Source organism: Megalops cyprinoides, chromosome 4, assembly GCF_013368585.1.
Source record: "Megalops cyprinoides isolate fMegCyp1 chromosome 4, fMegCyp1.pri, whole genome shotgun sequence".
Classification (NCBI taxonomy): Eukaryota; Metazoa; Chordata; class Actinopteri; order Elopiformes; family Megalopidae; genus Megalops; species Megalops cyprinoides.
This window is the reverse complement of record NC_050586.1, coordinates 33,039,238-33,061,742: the sequence shown is the minus strand read 5'-3', so window position 1 is coordinate 33,061,742 and position 22,505 is coordinate 33,039,238. Positions and strand designations below refer to the sequence as shown.

The 22,505-nt window shown below is 48.9% G+C and overlaps 1 protein-coding gene across 5 annotated transcripts in view; it reads left to right on the top strand.

The window, feature by feature from the left end:
* Positions 1-22,505, top strand: part of rtkn (rhotekin) — a 70,661-nt gene that overhangs the window by 26,371 nt on the left and 21,785 nt on the right. The window contains exon 1 of one of the 5 annotated variants that reach the window (XM_036528019.1): positions 7,498-8,113. The exons of the other annotated variants lie outside the window; for them this stretch is intronic. Coding sequence (XP_036383912.1) covers positions 8,093-8,113 — 21 coding nt within the window. The 5' untranslated portion in view covers positions 7,498-8,092. Of the gene's footprint in view, positions 1-7,497; positions 8,114-22,505 lie in introns of those variants that run through there. 5 annotated transcript variants of the gene reach the window in all.

Below are 22,505 nucleotides of genomic sequence, written 5' to 3'. Positions count from 1 at the left end.
TCGTAAAACTCATCGTAAAACTCGACAAAAAAAAAGCTCTGCACACACATTTCTTCATTTCTTCCCAGCATATTCTTATAATATGCATTAAACCTGAACTGTGCAGTGTGTGTGTGTGTGTGTGTGTGTGTGTGTGTGTGTGTGTGTGTGTGCGTGTGTGCGTGTGTGTGTGTGTGTGTGTGTGTGTGTGTGTGTGTGTGTCTGTCTGTCGCAGGCTGCTCCGTTTCTACAAGGTGCACATGTGGCTGTAATCGCCCCTGTGGTGGGGTGGGAACGCTCTGCCTGTAATTTGGATCGCCATACTCTCATGGCAGCGCCCGTCAGCTGCTCCGACTCCCAGGGAAAAAAAAGTGTGTGTGTTGGGGGAGGAAAAAGATCTGTTACAGTAAACAAGGCGGTGCAGTGTGAAAGGCAAACCCCTGTGCCCAGCTGCTGCGGTTATAGGCACCTCATAACCTGGCCCTGCTGCGATTCCTGGACGCGGGGGGGAGGGGGGGGGGGCTGTACGACCCCTCCCCTCGTGTGGCGGGTTTTGTGGGTGCGAAAGGGAGTCACGGCAGCGGGGCAGCGCCCCTCGATTGGCTGCAGGCCAAGCCGGTGTGCGTAACCGAACGGCGCTCAGCTCGTATGGGCAAGCAGTGCAGCGGAGGTTCTCGAAAACAGCAGGAGACTGGCGTTAAGACAAGTAGCAGCCTCCTGCCTGAGAGAGCTTGGGGGGGGGGGGGGGGGGGGGGGGGGGGGGGCTATTGATTTCGCTGGTTCCTCTCAGCGCTGGCGTATATCTGCACTGAGGGAGAGGCGCTACTGACTGTGGCTGTTTCCACGGGCCCTGTTCATTGTCAGAGATGAAAACCTGCCTTCTGGAGCTGTGGCTGTGCAGCTGGCGTACACCACGGTTGTTAATAGTGTGTGTCATGCCGGTCTGTCGTTTAACATTTAACTGTCTTTGCTCAGAGTCCATTAGGAAGGTGCTTTGTCTCTTCTGTGTGCTGGATCAGCTTGTATATTGTCTTTAAAGGCCTGATGAAGTTTTCCTTTATTATCCTCAGTGGTACCGTTTTGTTCGAGCCACCATTTACCGCAATTCCCAGTCTCAGATCTACAGGATTGGTCAGTTGTGAAATTAGGCCTTGTGTGCTTGTGGACCAGATGTGAGAGCAGAAGGTGTCCATCCCAGGAAGTGACAGACAGGTTTTGAGTTTCTGCATCATCTGAGTAATGCCTCACATGACTGCATGTTTAGTTGAGTGGAAATGGCAAAGTTGCTATTGCACATTCTGCCCATTCATGTCCATGGGTTTGGCTGAAATCCACAGAAGACAGAGTGGGAAGTGTAGTGTGGGTGTGGGAAGCAGAGTGTGGGAGCTGAAGGCAGACTCAGGGGTGAGAGTGCAATGTGGGAGTGATGACTGGACTGTGGGACCATGTGTGGTAATGGGGGTAGACTGTGAAACTCAGGGAGCAGGCTGTTGGCGTAGGGGTACACATTGTGGTAATAGAGGGGTACACTGTGGTAAATGGGGGGTACACTGTAGAAGTGGGGGGGAGACCATAGCGATGGGGGTAGACCGTGGGAGTGGGGGAGTACACTGTGGGATGGGGGGTAGACCATAGTAGTGGGGGTAGACTGTGGGAGTGGGGGGGGAGCTGTGGGATTGGGGAGTAGACCATAGTAGTGGGGGTAGACTGTGGGAGTGGGGGGGAAGCTGTGAGAGTAGGGAGCAAACAGTGAAAAGTGTCTTTGTTATGAGCTGGTGAGAGGCAGAGGCCGCCTGCTCTCAGTGTCACGCGATGATGTAACTGAGCGGAGCCTCAGAGGGGGGTGATGTCATGTTTTCCCCATGATCCCCCAGTGGGGGTAGGGTTAGAGGAAGCCAGGAGCCGAGAGGTCAAGGCAAGCAGGCAGTGGGGGCTGAGGCCAGAGCTCTCCCTTTGATGTTTACTGACTTGTTTCGGGTGTCATTTTTCATAATTCTCCTCCAATTGTGTCCATAGGGAGGCTGTTTTTTATACAGCGCCCGGCTAGTGCAGCTTGGACCTGGCCTCACAGGAGAATTTGGTATCCAAATGCATGTTTGTGCTGAGGGCAGCACCACAAAGGAAAGTCAGAACTGTGAAAATATGTGCCAGTGGAGTCTCCTCCTGTAGCAGTCTTAAGATTTGATGTCTCCAACTGAATCTGCTTTGGACAGCAAATAGAAGGCTCAGGATGGCTAACACTCTCAAGGAACAAAATCTAAAAAGCCCTCCCTTCTGCAGACACACCGCATGGGCTTCTAATCTTGTCATCGTGAGGAAATCTAAATCCAGCTTACTTTAGTAACGGAGGTATGAGAGCATCGCTCACTCTCATTGGCTGACTGTTGGTGAGTAGTGCAAAGAATAGAGACCCCAGCTTAACCCTTTCTCTGATAAGCCCCCCTCTCATACTGTGTGCCATTGGTTGGCTTTCTTCACACCCACATCACCATATGTTCCGACGATGTACCTAAGCTAAACCAGACCAGCCTTTCCAGGTGGGGGAAATCGGTACCACTTTAATAAATCCCTGAAGTAGCACCAGGCCCAGCAAAACTCATTTCTGAGTTTTGCTGGGCCTGTGTCTTTTACCATAAGAGGATTTTTCCACCAACCCCTATGGATCTGCGGTAGCCGCTCATTGATGGACCTGTCTTATTGGTGTTGATTACTCATGCCTGCCCTGCAGAGTGCAGCTTGTTGGCCTGAGTCCCGCCACGGCCTGATTGAAAGCCATTTAGCCCTTTTCCTGCCTGAGCGGCATGCTTCCTCGAGGGGAGGGCCGTTTCCTCCTCAGGTTTCACAGCGCTTGGCAGGGTGGCCATCCCCACGCTATTAATTGACAGCGAAAAGAACACGCTGTATGCGTCTGACCACAGGCAAATCAAGATGAGGTGGCTGGGCGTCGCGGTCCAGAGAGCAGGGTACAGGGTACCGTGAGGAAGGAGGAAGCACTCTGCAGACATGCCCAGCCCTGATAAGAAAAGAGATTTGTTTTTGTTTTTTTTCTGACTGAGAGAGCAAGACAAAGATGGATGTGACCTTGACTAAGCAAGGGTTAATAAGGGTTATCTTTGTCAAATTCAAAATTAAATGGAGAACATTCTAGACAAATACGTGCGATTGCACAGGAGCAAATTGTTTTTTTTTTTTTTTTTTTGCTGGGGGCAAAAAAATCAGGCAGTTTTCCACAGTTGACTTCAATTGAATTTAGCCATTTTGCAGATCATAAAACAAGATAGTTGTATGTTGCTGATGGATGTTTGACTGACATGCACATTGTAGGTCTTGGCTATATTTTTGTTTATTTATTTTGGATGATTCTTCTTCCTGTGGATGCAAGTTCAATATATAATACATTATTTATTTGCATAGCAAATGCCCATTCCCTGAGCAACTTGCATAAGTCACGTATAGCATGTTATCCATTTATGCAGCTATGTATAATTTATACATTTATGTAATCATTTTTTCAGCTAAGGGTAAAAAAGCAGTGTCTCACATGGGATTTGACCCTGCCATTTTCTGGTTAAAAGCCCGGATCCTTAAACACACACATGCTGGATCCAGCTGCCATGATTTTTGTCATGCAAATCTGTGATAGTCTAAAGCTGGGTTGGACTTGCCTGTTTGCTGTGATTTGCTGGATCTGTGTCTGACCTCCTCTCTCTCTCTCTCTCTCTCTCTCTCTGTCTTTCTCTGCACACCAGTAGTCCATGCAATTGTACTGTGCACAATCTTTCCCAATTGCCTGTTATCTTCACCCATGTCATGTCTTATCTTGTGTCTGACCTCTCTTTCTGTCTGTCTCCCTCCCTCTTTTTCTCTTTTCTCTCTCTCTCTCTCTCTCTCTCTCTTTCTCAAATTCGAATTCAAATTCAAAGATGCCTTATTGGCATGACCATAATACTGTGCAGCATTTCCAAAGCTGTTTTCACATACACACACACACACACACACACACACATACACAGGCACACAGACACACACACACTCGCACACACATATACATATATAATCATAAAAATGGTTATTAACCTTGTAAATAAATAGAGATTGATTACTAGAACAGGAAAAATAATGGATGAAATTTAAAAATAGAGTAAGAAAGTATAAATTACCTTTATATTTATATTAATATACATTATATGTTATATATTACATTATATATTACATTACATTACATTATATATTATATATACACTATGTGGCCACTAGTATTTGGCCACACCTGTTTTTCAGGGTTTGGGCTAGGCCCTTTATCTTCCAACTTTGTGGCAACAGTTTGGGGAAGGCCCTTTTCTATTCCACCATGACTGTGCCCCAGTGCACAAAGCAAGGACTATAAAGACATGGTTTGATGAGTTTGGTGTGGAAGAACTTGACTGGCCCGCACAGAGCCCTGACCTCAACCCCATTGAGCACCTTTGGGATGAACTGGAACGGAGATTGCGAGCCAGGCCTTCTCGTCCAGCATCAGTGCCTGACCTCATAAATGCTCTACAGAGTGAATGGGCACAAATTCCCACAGAAACACTCCAAAATCTTGTGGAAAGCCTTCCAAGAAGAGTGGAAGCTGTTATAGCTGCAAAAGGAGGACCAACTCCATATTAAAGTATATGTATTTGAATACAATGTCATTACAATGTGATGGTCAGGCGTCCGAATACTTTTGCCCATGTAGAGTATATCTCTTTCTCTCTCTCTGGTGTGCATCTGTAGTGCACCCAATTGTATTGTGCACAGTCATTCCCAAATGGCTATTATTGTGACCCATATCACATCTTATGTTTTGTATCGAGGTACATTATTGAATTGCCGCTAAGCCAAATGATTACACCCTGCTGCCTGGGAAAGGCAGTGCCGTTCCTGGCCTGGTGTCACCGTTCCTGGGACTCTAATCCTATTTATTTATGAGGACATTTCCTGTGCAGAGAAGCAGAGTGTCCCGGTTTCTTCTGGAAGGAGTCGGCCTCCTCAGAGCCAAGACTGGTGCTCTGGGCTGCAACTGAAGAGAGAGACGCATGACCTCTTTGAAGCTTGTCAGGTTCTGTATCTGATTAGCCCAGTATCCTGGAACATCTCTGGAATTTTCTTAGACTTGCTGTTTGCAGGATGCTGTTTGGCCTTCCCTAGTTTCACACGGCTCTTAGAGGTGCCAGTTTGATAGGATGACAGTTGTTGGTGTGTAGGAGCATCAGAAAAAGCCACCTCCACAATCTTTGGCTGGAGCTGAAGTGTGATCTCTACCTAGAGCAGTGTTAACATTAAAGTGCAAGTCTGTGGGCTGAGAATTGGAGTTGGAGCTGGTCTGATACACTGCCAGCACTGCCTCCTCTTCCTCTCCTACGTTCTTTCATCGTCCCTCCATCCTGTTCTTTCTCTCTTGTAATCCACCCATCCTTTCCCCTCATCTCCCTGTCCACACTCCTCTTGCCCCTCCCTCTTTCCCATACTCGTCCCTTTTTTCCTCTCACCCACACTCATTCGTCCTCCATCCATCACTCCTTTTCTCTTGGGGCTCTAACCCTCCAACACACACCTACACACACACACCTACACACACACACACACACACACGTATACACACGTACACACACACACAAACACACATACACAGTTCCGTTCTGTCCTGTCGCTTGCCGCTTTGAAGGATTGCAGGCAGGTCTCGGTATCCGTGCTGCCTGCTGTTCTTTTTGGCAGGGACCTGCGACGGTGTGCTAATCTGGCTCACGGTCTGTCACCGTGCTGGCGGCCCGGCCTTCATCGCGTCTCCCCCGGCGAGCCGGGAAACGGGTGCGCTGGTAATTCAGCAACATCGGTGCAGCGTGGCAGAGGACGGGCGGCACGGACCGGCACCACCACAGCCATCTGCGCACATGCGCACAAGTGTCTGCTCTTCCGGGGTCAGAACTCACGTTTGAGGATGGCTAACTGGTTGTGCAAGCCCTGTGAACAGTTAAGGCCCAGCATCACACCACAAACAACGTTTGTGGCCACTCTTGGATCTGGCTAAGGCTTTGATTGGGTTTAAAAATTGCAGTCGTGTGAACAGCTTAATCTGTGCATTCTGGAGCAGGAGGTTTGATTGATTTAAGCAGCAAAATTAAGGCGTGACAGCATGATTAACTCTGACTGACAGACTGCTCTGTTTGCTCAGTGATAATGAGTTGCTCCTCTGACCTGAAGTTGAGCAGGGGGAAAAAAAAAAAAAAAACGACTTCAAGTTCCCAGTACTCCATCATGCTGGAGACTCCTGGAGGATCTCAACTTGCGAAGTGGCTTTAAAGAAGAGGATAATGGGGAGATTTATCGCAGATAAGGAGACCTGGAGCTGCCTGGGCTCCCCCTTGCTGTGAGGGAAGTGGGGGGCTGTTGGGCTACCTCGCTAATGCCTTGCAGCTGTAACTTTCCTGCACCTCTCCTTTGTGCTCCCTGTCTCTGATCAATTTATTTTCTCTTTGGCAGCACATTTTCATTCAGAAGCCCCTCTGGAGTGCCTAAACAACCCCACAGACAATCCCGTTTTTGTATCGGGGTAGGATTTAGTTCAAATGGATGTGTTGCCTGTCGGCAGCTATGGGCCCCTCATCACACACACACACACACACGGACGCATACCCTGTCCCCTCGCACCACGCGCTAATTGACAGATGATGTAGGCAAGTGGTCTCCTCTGGAGTGTCATTATCATGTCAGTCTGCACTGTGGTTTGGGAACGCCTTGCTTCTGGTCAGCGATTAGGCACTCTGACGTGATCACGTGGTTTTACTGAGTTCTGATGAGCTTTAATATTAAAGTGCCTGTTTCGATGTTCATGATCTTTAATCTTGACACGCGTCTGTCAGTAGGTTAATTGCTGTTATAATCAAGGCGCGCGGTATCGTGTACACTCATTTTATGTGGGAAATAAATGAATGATCTTCAACAATGTGCTCAATGAAAGAGGGGGAAGGGAGTACCTAGTTTTATTGCACAGTAACTTTTATTGACTGTAATTGTGTATTAAAGTTAATTGCGGGACTGAAATACTTAACTGCCTTCTGAAGAGCAATAAGTCGACAACCAACAAAGAAAGATTTTTACTCAATTGCGCACGTTACCGAAGAAAAAACGAGTTGCCACACAGAAGCAATGTTGCCCACAGAAGTGCGCTTTTAACTGTAAAATAAGTGCAGTTCTACCCTTGAATGCCTTGAAGCACATAGTGGGTAGAGTGATTCCGATCAAATTAAAGTTTCAGCTCAAGGTAAACCAAATGTGGCACTGAATCGCACGGTCTTCCCTCCTCGGCTCTGTGTCACCACTCGTCTCCATTGCTATTGTTAGCTGGGCGATGATGTAATCCTGTAACGTCTTTCACGAGGCCAGGGAAATTCGGCGAGCAGGAGAGAGGGTGCATGAGCCGAGGCGTAGGGAAGGATCCATTATCTGCTCAGTCACTCTCTTTAAGTGGCCGTGGTTGTTTTTTTTATCCTTTCTCATGCATACTTTTTGCCGAGATTCATCCCGGGATTCGCTGCGGAGTGAATGCTTCTCGTGACTCCATTCAATAGCGGACCGGCGAATCGGAAGCACGTTGTCATCTGTTTATTTCGGAAATCGTTTTCACGACTCGATGGAGATGTAGAGATAAATACTTGCAACCTCATGCTCGAAAACTACGCTTCACCCACTGCCCAGCTCACGCTACTGAAATACACCCGCCTCTTCGGCTGCCCCTCTGGTTGGTCCTTCCTGCATTCAATCTGAACTCCCCACAGAGGCAAGCAACTCGGAGCGGCTACCGATGACAACCCGGAGAGATGAGCAGGGTCAGATGACCGTGACAAGCGCCGGTGGTCCTGTGCGAGAAAGGACTTGACTGTTTTCGCGACTACTTCCGCCGCCCCCCCGAAATAAAACATTACTGCCACCGAATCCGCGTTTTCAGAAAGCTGCCTCGGACGGTCTTGGATTTCAAGAATTTCTGAGTCGGAGGTTGTGGGGGGTGTAGGAGATTGCATGTAGTAGCCTACTGCATTGATAGCGTGCTGGCCGATTGGAGAGTTTGCTACCACAGAGCACCGCAGACATGAACTCCAAGAATCACCGTGTAAGTATGAACAATTTCAATAGAATTAACTAATTTGAAACCTTACTCAATATATGCGACTGTTCTGCGTTAATTATCCGTTCTTGTAATATGTATAAGTAGCTTTGATTTGATTTAATTTCAGGGAACAATGACGGAAATTGTCGGTTATGTGACTTGAATGTATAGCTAACCACAGATTGGTGAGGCATTTATTTATTTGGATAGCGTGCCTGGAGGGTGAGGCGTCTTATGGTCAGGTGCGCTCTGCACCGCAAGGTCAGAGAAGCCAACGTGCTCGCGATGGAGAAAGCTTCTTTCCTTAACGGAAGTTCGAGGGAGAAAGATGTTCATATTCAAAACATTTCCCTGAAATATTAACTGTATAAAATATATATAACAGAAAAATGCAGACAGATCCTAACGGACTGTGCTGCACCTCTAGCGAACTACAAAAAATCGTGTTCACAATCGGATGCATTTGCTTGTACGGCGAGAAGCCTAAATGTGAAAATGAGACGTTATCTGATGGAATCCGGAATCAGTTTTTACTAGACTGTAACACGTGCCAGTGCTGTTACGGCACACAGAGGGGAGAGGTCCCTTGCCTGCATCAGAAGACTGCATTGACCAAAGACGTTGTGCTCGTGTTCTAACTGTAATGTCTTTTTTTCTGATTTACCCGTTAACAGCAGGTCTGCAACACTATGTTTGCAACACAACTGCATGCCAGCAGAAGTTAAAACAAGGTTGGCTGTGTCATGTGCCCCAAATGTTTCACAGTGTACATTTTGTATGGGTCTCATCATGGGATTGTCATTCATTTATGAAAGAAAGAAACATCCGGAAGAAAGCAGCGCTGTGTCCATTATATAGCGATTTTGGTTGCAATGGTGTGTGGCTTTCTTCAAAGGCAGAATTCGGTACCACAGGGCAGCCTCCTGAAGGACTTTCCAACATGGAGCTAGTGGTCTACAGATTAATGTCCGCTGTGTCTCTTACCCTCTCTGCCTCCACACAGAGCATGGATTACTTCAAGGGAGCTGGTGGCCTTTACCTCTCCACTTGATCCATTTGCTGCAGGGCTTTCGCTGGTGACAGGCACCACAGTCAGCATCCAAGATTCCAGCTGAGAATGATGACTCGCACATGTGATTTGAACACAGGACCTCCTCATGCTGTTGTCACAGCTGAATTACCTTCATGAATGGCTCAGAAGAAAAGCCCCTTGCTCTAATCCTCAGTTACCTCTCACTCTTCTCTTGGCTGCTCACCCTGCTGGCACGATCCGGAGCAGTTGTGGGGTCTCACCCCTGTCTGCGTAGCTTGATGTTGAGAGCTGGAAGTCAGTGAGATTTGTGTTTTTAAGTCACGGGGCAGCACTGCAAGCTCTCACAGTCTGATGCCGAAAAAGGGCATGTGGATGAGGCTTACAGAGACTGATGGGTTGAACTTTTCAGCATGCTCTCTGCAGTCACACTGTCTAGTTTTTGGCTTCATTCTGTCCTGACAGACAGAAATACCGCTGACAATGTGGTATGTGCTTGTAATTTTGAAAACACTTGTTAGACTCTAATGTTATCATGCGCAGTTCGTTGTCAGGACGGCTGCGATCCTCACAGGTGATGTTATCCAGATCGTAGCAAAGCATTCTTTAAAGCATCGTGTATGTTGTTGGCAGCACAGCTAAAGCATGACGTTTCAGCGTTCATTTACTAACCGCAAGGTTCGGCACACACAGTGGCAAATTCCTTGAGTCAAGGAGGCTGTTATTAGTCAGGAAATCAAGGACAGTTCTGAAGTGAATGGTGGTCATTAGTGCGTCAGGGCATGACTGAGGCTGGTGTGGCTCACCAACATATATGCTTCTTCTGTCCCTCAGTTATGGCACTGAAACCACACTGTAGAGCCAGAGCAGGGGGAGAACACACACACACACACACACACACACACACACGCTCCCATTGCGATGCTGTCTGGAGTGCCTGACTGTCCTGGTTTCTGTCCCGTCCTCTTTTAGAATCAAGCCATCATTTTGGATGATATTTGTCCAAGTGGGATCCACAGAGAGTTCCTGCTACGCTTTCCCATTTGCTGGGGAAAAAAAAGGGCCGTGTATTTTTAGACAGTGATTTATTTCGGTCGCTGATCGGTTCGGATAGATGGGTGGGGGGATGCCTATGTAGATAGGTCCCTCGCAAGATGGACAGGTGGGTAATGCGATGTTGACAGCCAGAGGCTGAAGACGATGGATATCTCAGGGAACTGGCATTAAGCTGTCAGTCATTTTCACGAGGCCGTCCTTCTCGGACGGCAAAATGGCAGCCCATTATCATGTCTGATTCAAAGCCATCCAGCACAGAACCGAGCAAGATCCTTATTGCTCTGTATAGCATATGGGCATGTGGAATATTCAGCACAGCGTATATAAAGTGCAGATACACAGCACTTAGCTTTCACTCAGTGATCCTGAAACACAGAGGTAAATGACTGCACGCATAAATCTTTTAAAGTTGAGGACTGCATGTTCTGTAACGGTTCTTGGTGTTCTTGTAGTCTTCTGTGCCAAGAGGGGCCATTTGAATTAAGCATTTTTTGATAAAAAGAGAATGAGATTTTAATCTGGGAGAGTGCAGAGGAGGAGCTGAGCAGCATCTGAAGCTGTCCCCTTTTATTTAAAAAAAAAAAAATCAGTGTCTGTGTGGATGATCCCTGGGGTCTGGTGTATGTTTGTCAGTAGGGCCTTCATCCTCCTTCCAAACCATAAATAGATGTCTTGATTAATAAGGCTTCTCCCTAACAGTTTTAACAGTCCCCTTTCAATGAACCTCTGCCCCAGATATCTTTCTCACGTACACCTACAGACACAAGCACACAGTGTACTGTCACAGAAGAGGAAAGACCAATGCTCAATCATTCACACGCACAAATAAACACAGTGTGCCATCACAGAGCAGGAAAAATGAACGTTTAATCATTCATACACAAACACACACATGCGTGCGCGCACACACACACACACACACACGCATGCACGCACACACTTCATCAGCAGCAAATCCTAGCTGTTTCCCACGTTTGTCTTCCTGTGCTTAGAGGCCATTCTCCTGTCAGCTGGGTCCCAGTGTGGCCTGTTCCCACAGAGACTTCAGCTGCACTTGAGAAAGGACAGACTCCCTCCTGTCACTGACATCCCGGTCACCGTCCGGTCCCTGGTCCCCTGAGCGTCCATACGTCATCAACGGCCACTCAGGCGCATCGACCGGCCGCGGCTCGCGAGCCCTCGCGACCTTTAAAAACCGCTAACGGCAAGGAGAGCCGCGAACGCACGCGCGGCCGCGGAGCGACAGTAATGAAAAGAGCGTCTGCACTGATGAAACGCAGCTCCCCCTCGCTCTCCACCAAAGATAAAATCAATGCTAATGTTATCAGCAGTGCGCCTCGGCTGTTAGCGGCGCTCATCGGCATATCCGGTGGGGAGAGCCTGGCGCTCGCGGTCTGGCGTGGGTGACGCCGCGTGGGCAGTGCGCTGCCATGTGCCAGAGCAGGCCCCCGCGCTGAGGGGGGCGTTGCAGCAAGAGCGGGCGTCGGGGGCCTGCCCGGGTCAGCCGCCCGCTCGGGTGGCAGGAATGCGAATTGGCATTGGGCGCAGAGATCAAGCGCGACACCGGAGCTGCCGTCTACTGTTACACGAGGCAGGGGTGGGCATGTTTTCATTTAAAGGCCACAGTTGGGGCTGCAGACGCAGCGGCGGTCACCTCCAGTGTTAACAATTATGTTTGTCACGCGCCGTAAAGCGGTGTTCCACAGTCTGTGGGAGTCTGGGTAATCCTACAGGACGTGTGCGTAACTTGCACAGATTGGCAGCGCTACGTGTGGAGACGGCATGCTTTCGTTGAAAAGGAATGAGGACATCAAGGTGAGCCTCTCTACGTTTGGTTTTATTGTGGTCGAAATATGTTTTTAGGAAACCACGCGCGTCTGTCCTTGTAGACGTCACAGAGTCCTCTTATTCAAGGTCTGAATCTGCTCACTTGTGCCAGCGTCTCTTTAGCCAGTACTTTTTTCTTCTTTTTTTAAATATGGGGATTGTCCTGTTCTAACCGCTTGTGCTGTCCCCTGAGACCCAGCAGCTAATGTCTGAGGCTGGCCAGCCTGAAGTGGAGAGATAAGGATAGAAACACAGATGTTCGCGCTCTCCTTCACTCTCTCTTTCTGTGTCTCCTGCTCGCTATATATCTCTCTTCCTCTCTCTCCCGCTCCCTCTATCTCTGTCTCCTTCTACCTGCGCATGGTGATTTCCTGGGAGGTCACCTCTGCCTTTCCTCCTTGTCCTCCTCCCCACACTCTTTCCTTATCTCTTTCCGCACCCCCTCTACCCCCTTTGGTTAGGACCCTGCTGGATCCTTTGGGCCTGGAGGAGTGAGGGCTTCTGGCAAGGGGGTGCCAGAAAGCCGTTGGCGGAGAGCGGAGGACTGTAGCAGCTGTCGGAGATGCGAGTGCGGGAGAGCGCTTAGAAATTCTACCGCATCAGTCAGAAAATGCCTGGCAAACATGATCTATATCGATCGCAAACGTAGCAGAAAGAACGCGAGGAGGTCGTTAGTGACTTTGAGCCAGAACTGGCAGTGAACGTGGCATCTCTGAGAAATTTCACCAGATGTGGAAAAAACACCAGCGTCTGTGTCGTCTCCATTGCAGGAGGGAGGGAAGCCCACTGGGGTATCTGTGAAGAAATAAGTTCTGATGCTGTTGAGAGTCTTATTGTCTTTTCCGTCCCTGCTTTGCAAGGGACGAGGACGAATGAGACCTCAGGCTATGGACAGGGGGAAAGCTGAAGCAAGAAATAAACACTGTCAGTTTCTTGTGCACGGCGTGTTTTATGTTTCGGTGGAGGTTACGGCGTCATATGAATTTGAATCTCACCTGCGGCAAACTTGGCTGTGATTCCTTTATGGTTTTTTTGTTTTTTGTTTTTTTTTGTTCTTTGATGGTAGAACAAGTTTACAACATTGAATATGGAAATTTGGAGGAGGTAGCCCGCGGTTTGCTGGAAGCCACGTATTGATATGAGGCCGTGAGAGAGAAGGGAGCAGGCAAATTAGCCTGTTTCAGTTACATTCCTTTCAGGCTAACTTGGTAGGAGCTCGCTTTGCAATCGAAATGTTGGGGTGTTTCCATAAATTATTCAAGTGCTGACAACCCAAGCTCCTGTGTCTTCTGCCCTCCCAGTAATGCCGGGCTGTCTGTTTTAGAAAGCCTGGTATGGGAGAGAAACAGCGAGGTTACAGATATGATTACACGCTACGCACGCGCACACAAGCGCTCACACGTGCTGTCACCTGCACACTCACACTCTCTCTCAGTCGCATTCAGGCTCACATTTCCGCTCATACTTTTTCCTCAGTTGAGAATAAAATGGAGTGACGCATCAGTTTTATGATGCTTTACATTAATGTTGAGGTTAGTGGCTTGACAGGCAGCATGTGGCTAACACACTGCTGCTGCTCTCTGTCTTATTCACATGCTAACATTTGACCGCAGCAGCAGTAAAACAGAATCAATGACTTACCCAGACGCAGATGTAGTGGCCAGAATAAATTGCCTCGTAAATACACTTGGTGATGTCCGTGTGTATCGGCTGGGTTTTATGAATATGAGAATGGATCCATAATCTGGGTTTAAGGGCGCTTTAATAGAGCGGGTCAGATCACGGTGGTCTGTGCTGGATTCAGCCGTGTCACCCGGGTTTTGTACTGACAGCGGTGGCCGGTAAAGAAGGCTGAATGAGCTGTCGCGTGTGTAGCGTTGGAGACGTGCAGTTTTAATGACTGGTATAAAACCGATCTCAGCGCAGTGAAAGGCCCCCTGTGAGGGGCACTGCGGCAGTGTGGAAGAGGAAGACGGCTCTGCTGCCGGAGCGGGCTGGCCCTGCCTCCTCACACGGCGACTGCAGCAGCACCTGGTCCATTCCCGCTCTGTCTCCCGCAGCCTGCAGAGCTGTGTACGTCTGCCTTCCTGCGTCCAGCGATTCAGTTCAACACTGTCCTCCCCCGTACCGTTTACTGCGGGCCTGGCGCACGGACCAAGCGCGAGAGTGAACCCGGATCGATCAGGCGTGTCCCATCGGGCCGCCTCCAGAGGTGGTCTTGGGAGCCGGCTAAGTGGATTTGTGTTGCAGAAGGCGCGATCACACATCCGTTAGCAGTAGCTCTTATCTGTTTGCCTTTCATCTCTGCTGGAGCCTGCGCTGGTGACAAATCCGTGTCCAAGGATGGGAAATCAGATTTGCAGCTTCTGTGTGCTGGTGGGTGAGCCCTGGGCTGGTAACAAAGCCTCAGAGGGAAGGCACCTTGAAGGGGCTCGTGTTCTGGAGCCCACTGGAGCCCCTCAGTCCCCCTATGTTTATCCAGAACATTACGTTCATCCAGAGACATTATTACATCATATTACAAATTACATTATTTTCATTTAGCCAGCACTCTTATCTAGAGCAACTTACATTTTACCCGTTTATATAGCAGGATATTTACTGAAGCAATTTTAGGTTAAGTACCTTGCCCAAGGGTACAACAGCAAATGTGCCACTGTGGAATTGAACAAGGTTACAAGGTGTACTTACTACCCCTATGCCACACTGCTGCCCCAGTTTTACATTGTTGTCATTTAGTAGATGCAGTTTATGCACAATGACTTATATAGGTTACAGTTTTATCCATTTATACAGTTGGATATTTACCGAGGCAATTGTGGGTTAAGCTGGGTTGTACCCTTTCCCAAGGTTGTACCCTTTCCCAAGGGTACAACAGCAGTGCCCCAGCAGGGGAACGAACTGGCAGCCCTCTGGTACTGAGCCCTGAACCTTACCACTATGCCACACCGACCTGTATGAAGTGCCCAGCAGGATGAGGGCCCAGCCAGCAAGGCAAATAGCTCTTCCCTGCCCTCTCTCTCTTGGCCTCGTGGCTTTAATACACATGCTAATGAAGCCAGCCCTGGCAAAAGAGCAGCGCTGTGGCAGAGCGGAGCTTGGCCTTTGTGCGTGTTCCAGCGTTCCCTCTGAGCGCGGGCCAGCGCTACATGGCCTGCTGGTGAAAGCTGCTCCGGCGTATGCGCTAAACGCCAGTCCTCGGGGCTCCAATTATTGCATCGGAATATCAAGACATCTCTACCTTCTTAAAGGCAGGGTTGGCAGGGTCGTTGCATCCAATCAAAACGTCAGTCAGTAGACTGGGGCAGATAATAGTGCAGCTGGAGCAGGAAACCTGACCCCATCCCTGCCTGAGCAATTGCTGTGTATCCCCCTTTTTAAAAGCTGTTGGTTCATCGAGTATTTTCCAAAATGGTGATGATTCAGCTATTTTCTGTAGCCTTCATCTCACCCCCACATTGACCCCGGTTACTGGTGTACTTTTAATAATTCTTTCCTGCCTCTCTTAGCACGGCCGTTATAACATGCATTGTAACCAATCTTCGATGGGCTTCTTCTTTAGCAAGGTCTCCCTGCCATCTAAATAAGGAAGTGCTGGATGTCGTGATAAAACGCAGCACCCCCTTAGCCTCCAGCGAGGGAGATCAACGTTTCAACAATGTCCAGATCCGGCTCTGGCTGTCACCTGGAATGAAGAGTGGATGTCACAGGCAGATGGCCACGGTGGCCGTCCTTGACTCCCTGGCGCGGGGGCCGGGTTGCCGCTGAGGGGGGGGCATCTGGTGTGTGCTCTCACCTAGCACACGGCCTGGCCGTGCCAACCGAAATTAGCACACTGCAGGAGGAGGCTTCTGTAAGTGGGCCAGGCACTCGGCAGAAAATGCTAACAGCCGACGCCACCTCTCGGTTCGGGCCAGGGAGCAGTGAGAAGCCTGATATGTAATTGACCCTAATGGGCTTCTGGCTTGGCTGAGTAACAGAAAACACCTGCCGTCTCTTCCCCGATAAGGGCTTTCCCATTGTCTTTCACGCTAGAGCACACCCTCTTTTTCCACGTTCTTGAATTCCAGCTCACAACAGCACACCCCCTCCCTCCAAGTTTGGCTGTCTTCATGTTGTCTTCCGTCCTGTGATCACGGCTCAGAGCAGAGCCGCTTGGTTCCCCCCAGGCTAGTGAATTCTGCATATATGGGTTAAAGGTAAACATGTGGTTTTGCAGAATTTTTATCACAATGGCATCCCTCTGTTTGGCGGGGCCAGAGAGTTCCCTGCCCTTTCTTCTTCTCCCGCTGTGCAGTAAACAGTAAACACACCCTGAGTGGTGATTGGATAATGAAAGGCTTGTTGATTGGAGTTTAGGCGATGGGGCTCCGTATGGCCTACGGCAGCGGTGAGAGTGGGGCGAGCAGCGTACAGTTCAGGGTGGTCCCAACTGCTGGTGCTGCGGTCTGGCCTAATAGCGCTTTTGTGTGTGTGCGTGTGTGTATGTGTGTGTGTGTGTGTGTGCATGGCCATGTGTGTGTGTCTGTATGTGTCTGTGTGCGTGTGTGTGTGTGTCTGTGTGTGTATACGTGTCTGTGGTTGTATGTGTGTGTGTGTCTGTGTGTGTGTGTATGTGTGTGTGCCTGTGTGTGTATTCCCTCCAAAAAATTTAAGGAAAAGCAAAACTTGAAGGCCATATCTTCATCAGATAGTGTCGAACAATGTGGACGGTATTGAAAGATGTTATGCGGGGCCATCTGCTCCAGCGCATCTGATCAGTGATCCCGTCATCGTAGTGACACCCTGCGGTGCGCTACCTGTGTCTTTTACATCACAGTGAAACGAGGGAAGGCTGACGCTCCTCCACAACCAGCCCTCGCCAGCTTTGCATTGACCTTGGCAGCTCCCCAAGGTGACCTGCTTCTCTGTCAACCGGAGGCCTATATTTGGAAATGCTAGTGGCGCGTGGCTTCAGGGTGATTTTACTACTATTAGGCCGGCTGATCTGATTAGCACAGATTTCTTTAACCTGGTTCTAACGACGATAAACCCCCCTTGGATTACGGAGACGAGAGTGGCGCTCTTCCTGGCGGCGGGCCCTCCTGCTGACCCTGACCCCCCCCCACCATTACCCCCGCTGCCCCCTAGGGCGTCGTGGATTAGGGAGGTCGGGTTCAGGAGTGTGGTCCAGAGTGACCCCCAAACAACCCTGGAACCCCCTGCTCACCAGGTGTTGTTTGTGAGCTGTTTGGGTGGGAAGATCATTTAATACCAGGAGAGGGATGAGGAGGCCAGGCGTCGGGGGAAACCAGCTGGACAGAGAGGCGAAGGCAGGCGGCTGTAGAGGCTATAGAATGACAGATGACCCACTTCACTGAAAGTGGGAGACTCTGAGATAGAGAACTACGGTACATTACATTATTGGCATTTAGCAGACACTCTCATTCAGAGCGACTTACATAGGTTACATATTTTTACACATTGTCCATTTATACAGCTGGACATTTACTGAGCAGTTCTGGGTTAAGTACCTTGCGCAAGGGTACAATAGCAGTGCCCCAGAGGGGACTCAAACCGGCAACCTTGTGGTTATGAGTCCTGCTCCTTACCACTGTGCTATACTGCTGCCACCGGTACACCCACTCTACACAGTTTACAGACACTGACGAAAGCCTCTTTCTTTTTCTCAGTCAGATGATGGCTGGTCCAGTTCTCTGTTTCAGACAACCAGCTATCCTTTTCTGTTTTAGCTTCTTTTTCAATTTCCATGGTGCTTGTTTTTTTTTTTTCAAAAATTGGTAGTTTGAAGCAGACGGACCGAAAGATATCATAACCCTTCATAGTTTCTCTCGCAGAGTCTTTTTCTTTCGCATTTTCCTCATGCCTGAAGGCAAGTGTAGACGATAAGCTAATACATCTTTGCTGGGAAGTAATTTTGTGTAAGAGGATCAGTATCAACCCCTCCTTCTACTTATTTCTGCCGGGGAGTGTTACTGTTGAACAGGCATTGTGTTCTTAATTGTGTCAGTGCCTAATTAATTACCCCACGCTGTCTCCAGACAGCCACTGTCACTAATTAATCTCATTAGGTTTTTTCCTCGTAATTTCTTTATGAGTCCCTGCAAGAGTGCAGAGCATTTACCCCCAAACATCAACGACTGTAAGACGATGTCACATCTAATCATTTTTGATTTATTGTTTTTTTTTTTTTGAGACTACAGCACTTCCACACCTCCTTTCGCCGGGGATAGATAACATTTGTGTTTTCCATCTGCCACTCCGAAACGCTGGTGCATTCGACCGCAGATGGTTTTTCAGGCTCACTTGAAACTGCAGCTAGCCCTCCCGGATCTGCTGGGAGAGAAAGAATGTTTACTTTCTGGGTGAATTTCACTTCCTGTGCTTGTGTCAGCATTAGCAGGTAACCGGCAGTTCAGCTGTTTCTCTGGAGCGGCCCATTACTCACTGTGCGACAGAGTGCCTGCACTCCTCTACAGCACATAATCCTGCCAGAAGTTGCATTGCAGTGCTGTGCACAAAGGCCGGATAACACACAGCCAAAGCCTAACAATTTCAGCATGGTTGCAGATAACAGGCGTATGATGGAAACAAACTGGTACACAGCGCATTGACTTATGTTTATGTCAAGCTCTGTGTTTCTGTGTTTCTCGTTATTGAGATATGGCCTGTGTGTTCAAAGCTGTCTGAGCAATGACAGCAGAAACTTTATGCTGGGGGACCGTGTGGCTGCTTCCAGTGGTGTACCTGGCTTGGAGTGTGAACTCCTGTAACTAAGGGCGTTTTCATATTAGGTATGATTGCTTCGTACCGTGCCTGAGTACGATTGCCCCCCATCACTCCCCCACCGCTCAGCTTTCACATTAGTAATGTTGTTCCATACCCAAGTACACTTGCGTATCTACACACTCCGATACAGTAGGTGGCGGTGTGCACCTAGTTGGTTTGTGATCCGCCAATAAACACAAAGAAGAAGAAGAGTACACTTGCGTCATCAACTACGCTACATTGTTTACGCTGCAGTGTAGAAAAGCGCGCCAATCGTTACTCTTGAATTATTCCATAAATCTCGGCATTTTTGTGTGTAGTGTCCAGTTTAATTTCTTCATTAGACCAGAGAGATCCTTTTGCAGCCATGTTTGAACAGTCGAATAGTTATGACATCACATTCTAAATAGCAGTCCACTTCCGTGTTTTGGTACAGTAGTCTTCACACCTGATGTGAACCATACCCAAGTACAGATGAACCGTACTCGAGACCACTTTTTTAAGTGGACCCGAGCACGGTTCGTTGATCTGTGCCCGGGTGCGGTACACAGTGTTCACACTAATCAAACGAACTGGACTTTGGGGTCAAGTGTACTCGGATCCGGGTCCCTGATGTGAAAGCCCCCTAAGAATACTGTATGGACCCATCTTTTTATGCGTGCGCTGCATGTGAGTTAGCCACCGTGCCTGGAGCCGAGTCATCTTGGGCCCACTGTCATTGGAAGCAGCGTGGAGGAGAGCGGCCAAGCTCTGCTTTGTTAAGTGGATGAGCCGGCTGTTGCTCAGCATTGAGCCAGGCCAGCTAGCTGCCAGCGTGCCTGGGAGAGAATGAGGGTGGCTTCTCTCCAGTTAGGAACCATCGCATCTAGGAACGAGCAGGAGAGCTTGCACTCCAGAGCACTCCAAAGAGAGCGAGAGCTTTGAAAAAAACACTATTCACTCAAAATATGTTAATTAAGCAGGCCAGCAAATAAAACTCTAATTGATTTTGTTTGAACTATCTATTTGGACAAACATTTACTTTTAAAAAACCGCTCTTGGGTGCTTTTTTTTTCGCAAGCCATTTACGGCCATTGAAAGTGAGTGGGTTTGATAGTTTTGAAAGCCTATGGGCGTGAAACCATAGCAACATGTTCATTCACTGAACTCTTTGAGGACGGCTTCCTTTGCATTATTGAAAAGACGCGTCACGTATAAATGCTTGATTAAAACAGCCAAAATGACAGTATTGGTGGAAGGCTTCTGAAGACCTTAAAAGTTGTAATTTAGTTGCATTATGTTCTTACAAATTAATTTAATGTAAGGTTAGCTATTAGAGCCCTGTAGCCAGAGCCCCATGCTGTATGTGCATAACATGGAGCTCAGCCAATCTTGTCCCTGTTTGCGTTCCACCTCCTACACCCCCCAAAAAAGCCTGCAGGCCACTAAACCCAGCTGGAGGGGAACACTCGCCTCCTTTGTGTGGGAACAGCTGGAGGAGAGGGCGGAGTTTTCCGCACTCCCTCTGTCACCCGCTCGGCACAGTTGGGAGGGGGGCAGAAACAGCCCGTTGTTTAGCATCCAGCGGAGCGCCCCGACTTGCTGTGGCAGCCGATGTTGTTCGTCTGCGGAGCTAGGCTCCTAAAAAAGCAGAATGCAAAATGGCTGCGGCTTCGCACGCGCCTCTGCAAAGCCCGTGCAGATGCCGTTGCCTGGCTGTGGCATGATTTGGACTGCATTCACGCGCTGGCCTGTGTCTGCAGTCGAATGCTGGACCCGGCGGAGCGTTATAGAATGGCCACCTGACGCCAAAGGCAAAGTGTCACCCGACGTCCGTCACTGTGTCCTTACGGCATTTAGCGTATGTAAAATGAGCATGGTATTTAAACAAAACATTGTGTGTGAGAGGATGCACGAGGAACCCTGGAGTGAGGGAGTTGACCAGGCACTTTTTTGTTTGGAACAGGGTGTGGCCATGTTTATGTGGCACCAGGGGCCCGGACTGTGGTTGTGGTGGCTGGGCGGCAGGTTTGTTTGGGGGTTGGGGGCAGAAAGGAGGGGGTCCTGTCTTCAGTGTACACATCAACAGACTCAGCATAACTGTCGTGCGGTATTGAGCGTCTACTGATGTGCTCTTTCCTCATGCTTGCTGTCCTGTAATTCCCAGCCCCCCCCTCCCAGGTTGGGCTCCCTGCTCCGCTCGGCCGCGCACCGCAGCCGTGCCCTCGGCTGTGGGAAAGGAGCGAGAGGGGAGAAAGGGACAGGAACTGGGACGGATGAAAGGGGCGGCCACATTCTTGCGGCCGGGCTAATTAGAAGCCTAGCAGTCTGGGTCGGGGAAATCCTGTGCGCGCGTGGGAGAGCGCAAGAATTCGGGGCTCGATGTATATGTTCTGCCTGGGTGTTGTCAGAAATGCTTAAATATCTGTGAGGAAAATGGCAGTGTTCACAGTTCTTGCACTGCAATCAAGGGGTCTTCCCTTGAAATACGGTGTAGTCCGGATGCTGTTATAGAGCAATTTTGTGCAACAAAGAGAGGGGTCTTGTGCAGAAAATCGATGTGATACGTCGTGAGTGAGTGAGTGAGTGAGTGAGTGAGTGAGTGAGTGAGTGAGTGAGTGAGTGAGTGAGTGAGTGAGTGAGTGAGTGAGTGAGTGAGTGAGTGAGTGAGTGAGTGAGTGAGTGAGTGAGAGAGAGAGAGAGTGAGAGAGTGAGAGAGTGTGTGTGTGTGTGTGTGTGTGTGTGCGTGTGCGCGAACAGTGGTCAGACAAGTTCATTTTGCCGTGGGAATGTGGTGAGCCTGTCCTGTCTTTCCAGAGCACAGCTCTCTCCACAGCCCCACAGCTGTCCTAACCTCTCCCCCACTCAGACCTCCGTTTCCCTCTCTGCGATTAAGGCTAGTCCTGCTCTATGCTCCTATCCCTTTGGCAGCCTCTGTCTCCAGAGCCTCCCTTCTCAACCTTTCATCTCACACTGGCTGTCCATTGTTCCTTTGCATCCCCCCATGTTAATGGTGCCTTAACCTGATTTTCCTGGGTGTGTTTTCCTTAGCCCTCCATCCATGTCTCCTTCACTCACATCCCAACACTCCCCTGTCTCCCTTTTCCCTGTTCTGCCTCATGGTTCTCTCTCTCTCTCTCTCTCTCTCTCTCTCTTCCTCTCACACACAGTTGCTGTTGCCAATCAACCAGAACACATTCCACCAACAGGAAAGCCTAGCTCTAAGTACAGGAAGTGACATCACAATGCTTGACTTTATCCTGGTGAACTGTCTGTGCTCCAAATCAGCAGAGCTGGATTTCCTCTTAGTACAATAAATCTTTCGAAACACTCAAAAACTCACGCCAGCCATGTACAACTCGTCTGACTGAAGCACGAACAAGTATAAACACATATTTTCCTAGCTCGGTAGCAAACAGGAAAGACTTATTTCAACAGTTCAATGCTAACACACGAAATTTGACATATATTGTAAATTCAAATGCATGCCCTGCTTAACTGGGTAGAATATTTTAGTTTCTGTGGAAACTAACGCAGCAGCGGTTATTGGAAGTCAATGTAAGCAAGATCAGACTGTCACATGGATCATTTATGTAAAAGCTGGCTGGTTACTGTTTTGAGCCTTAAAGAGGCAGCCCAGAATAGCATAAGGCTTGGGAGTGAGGTCAAAGGTCACCAGCGATTCTCTGCTGGAAGGTTTAACGTGGCAGAACATTAGAACATAAACAAACAAAC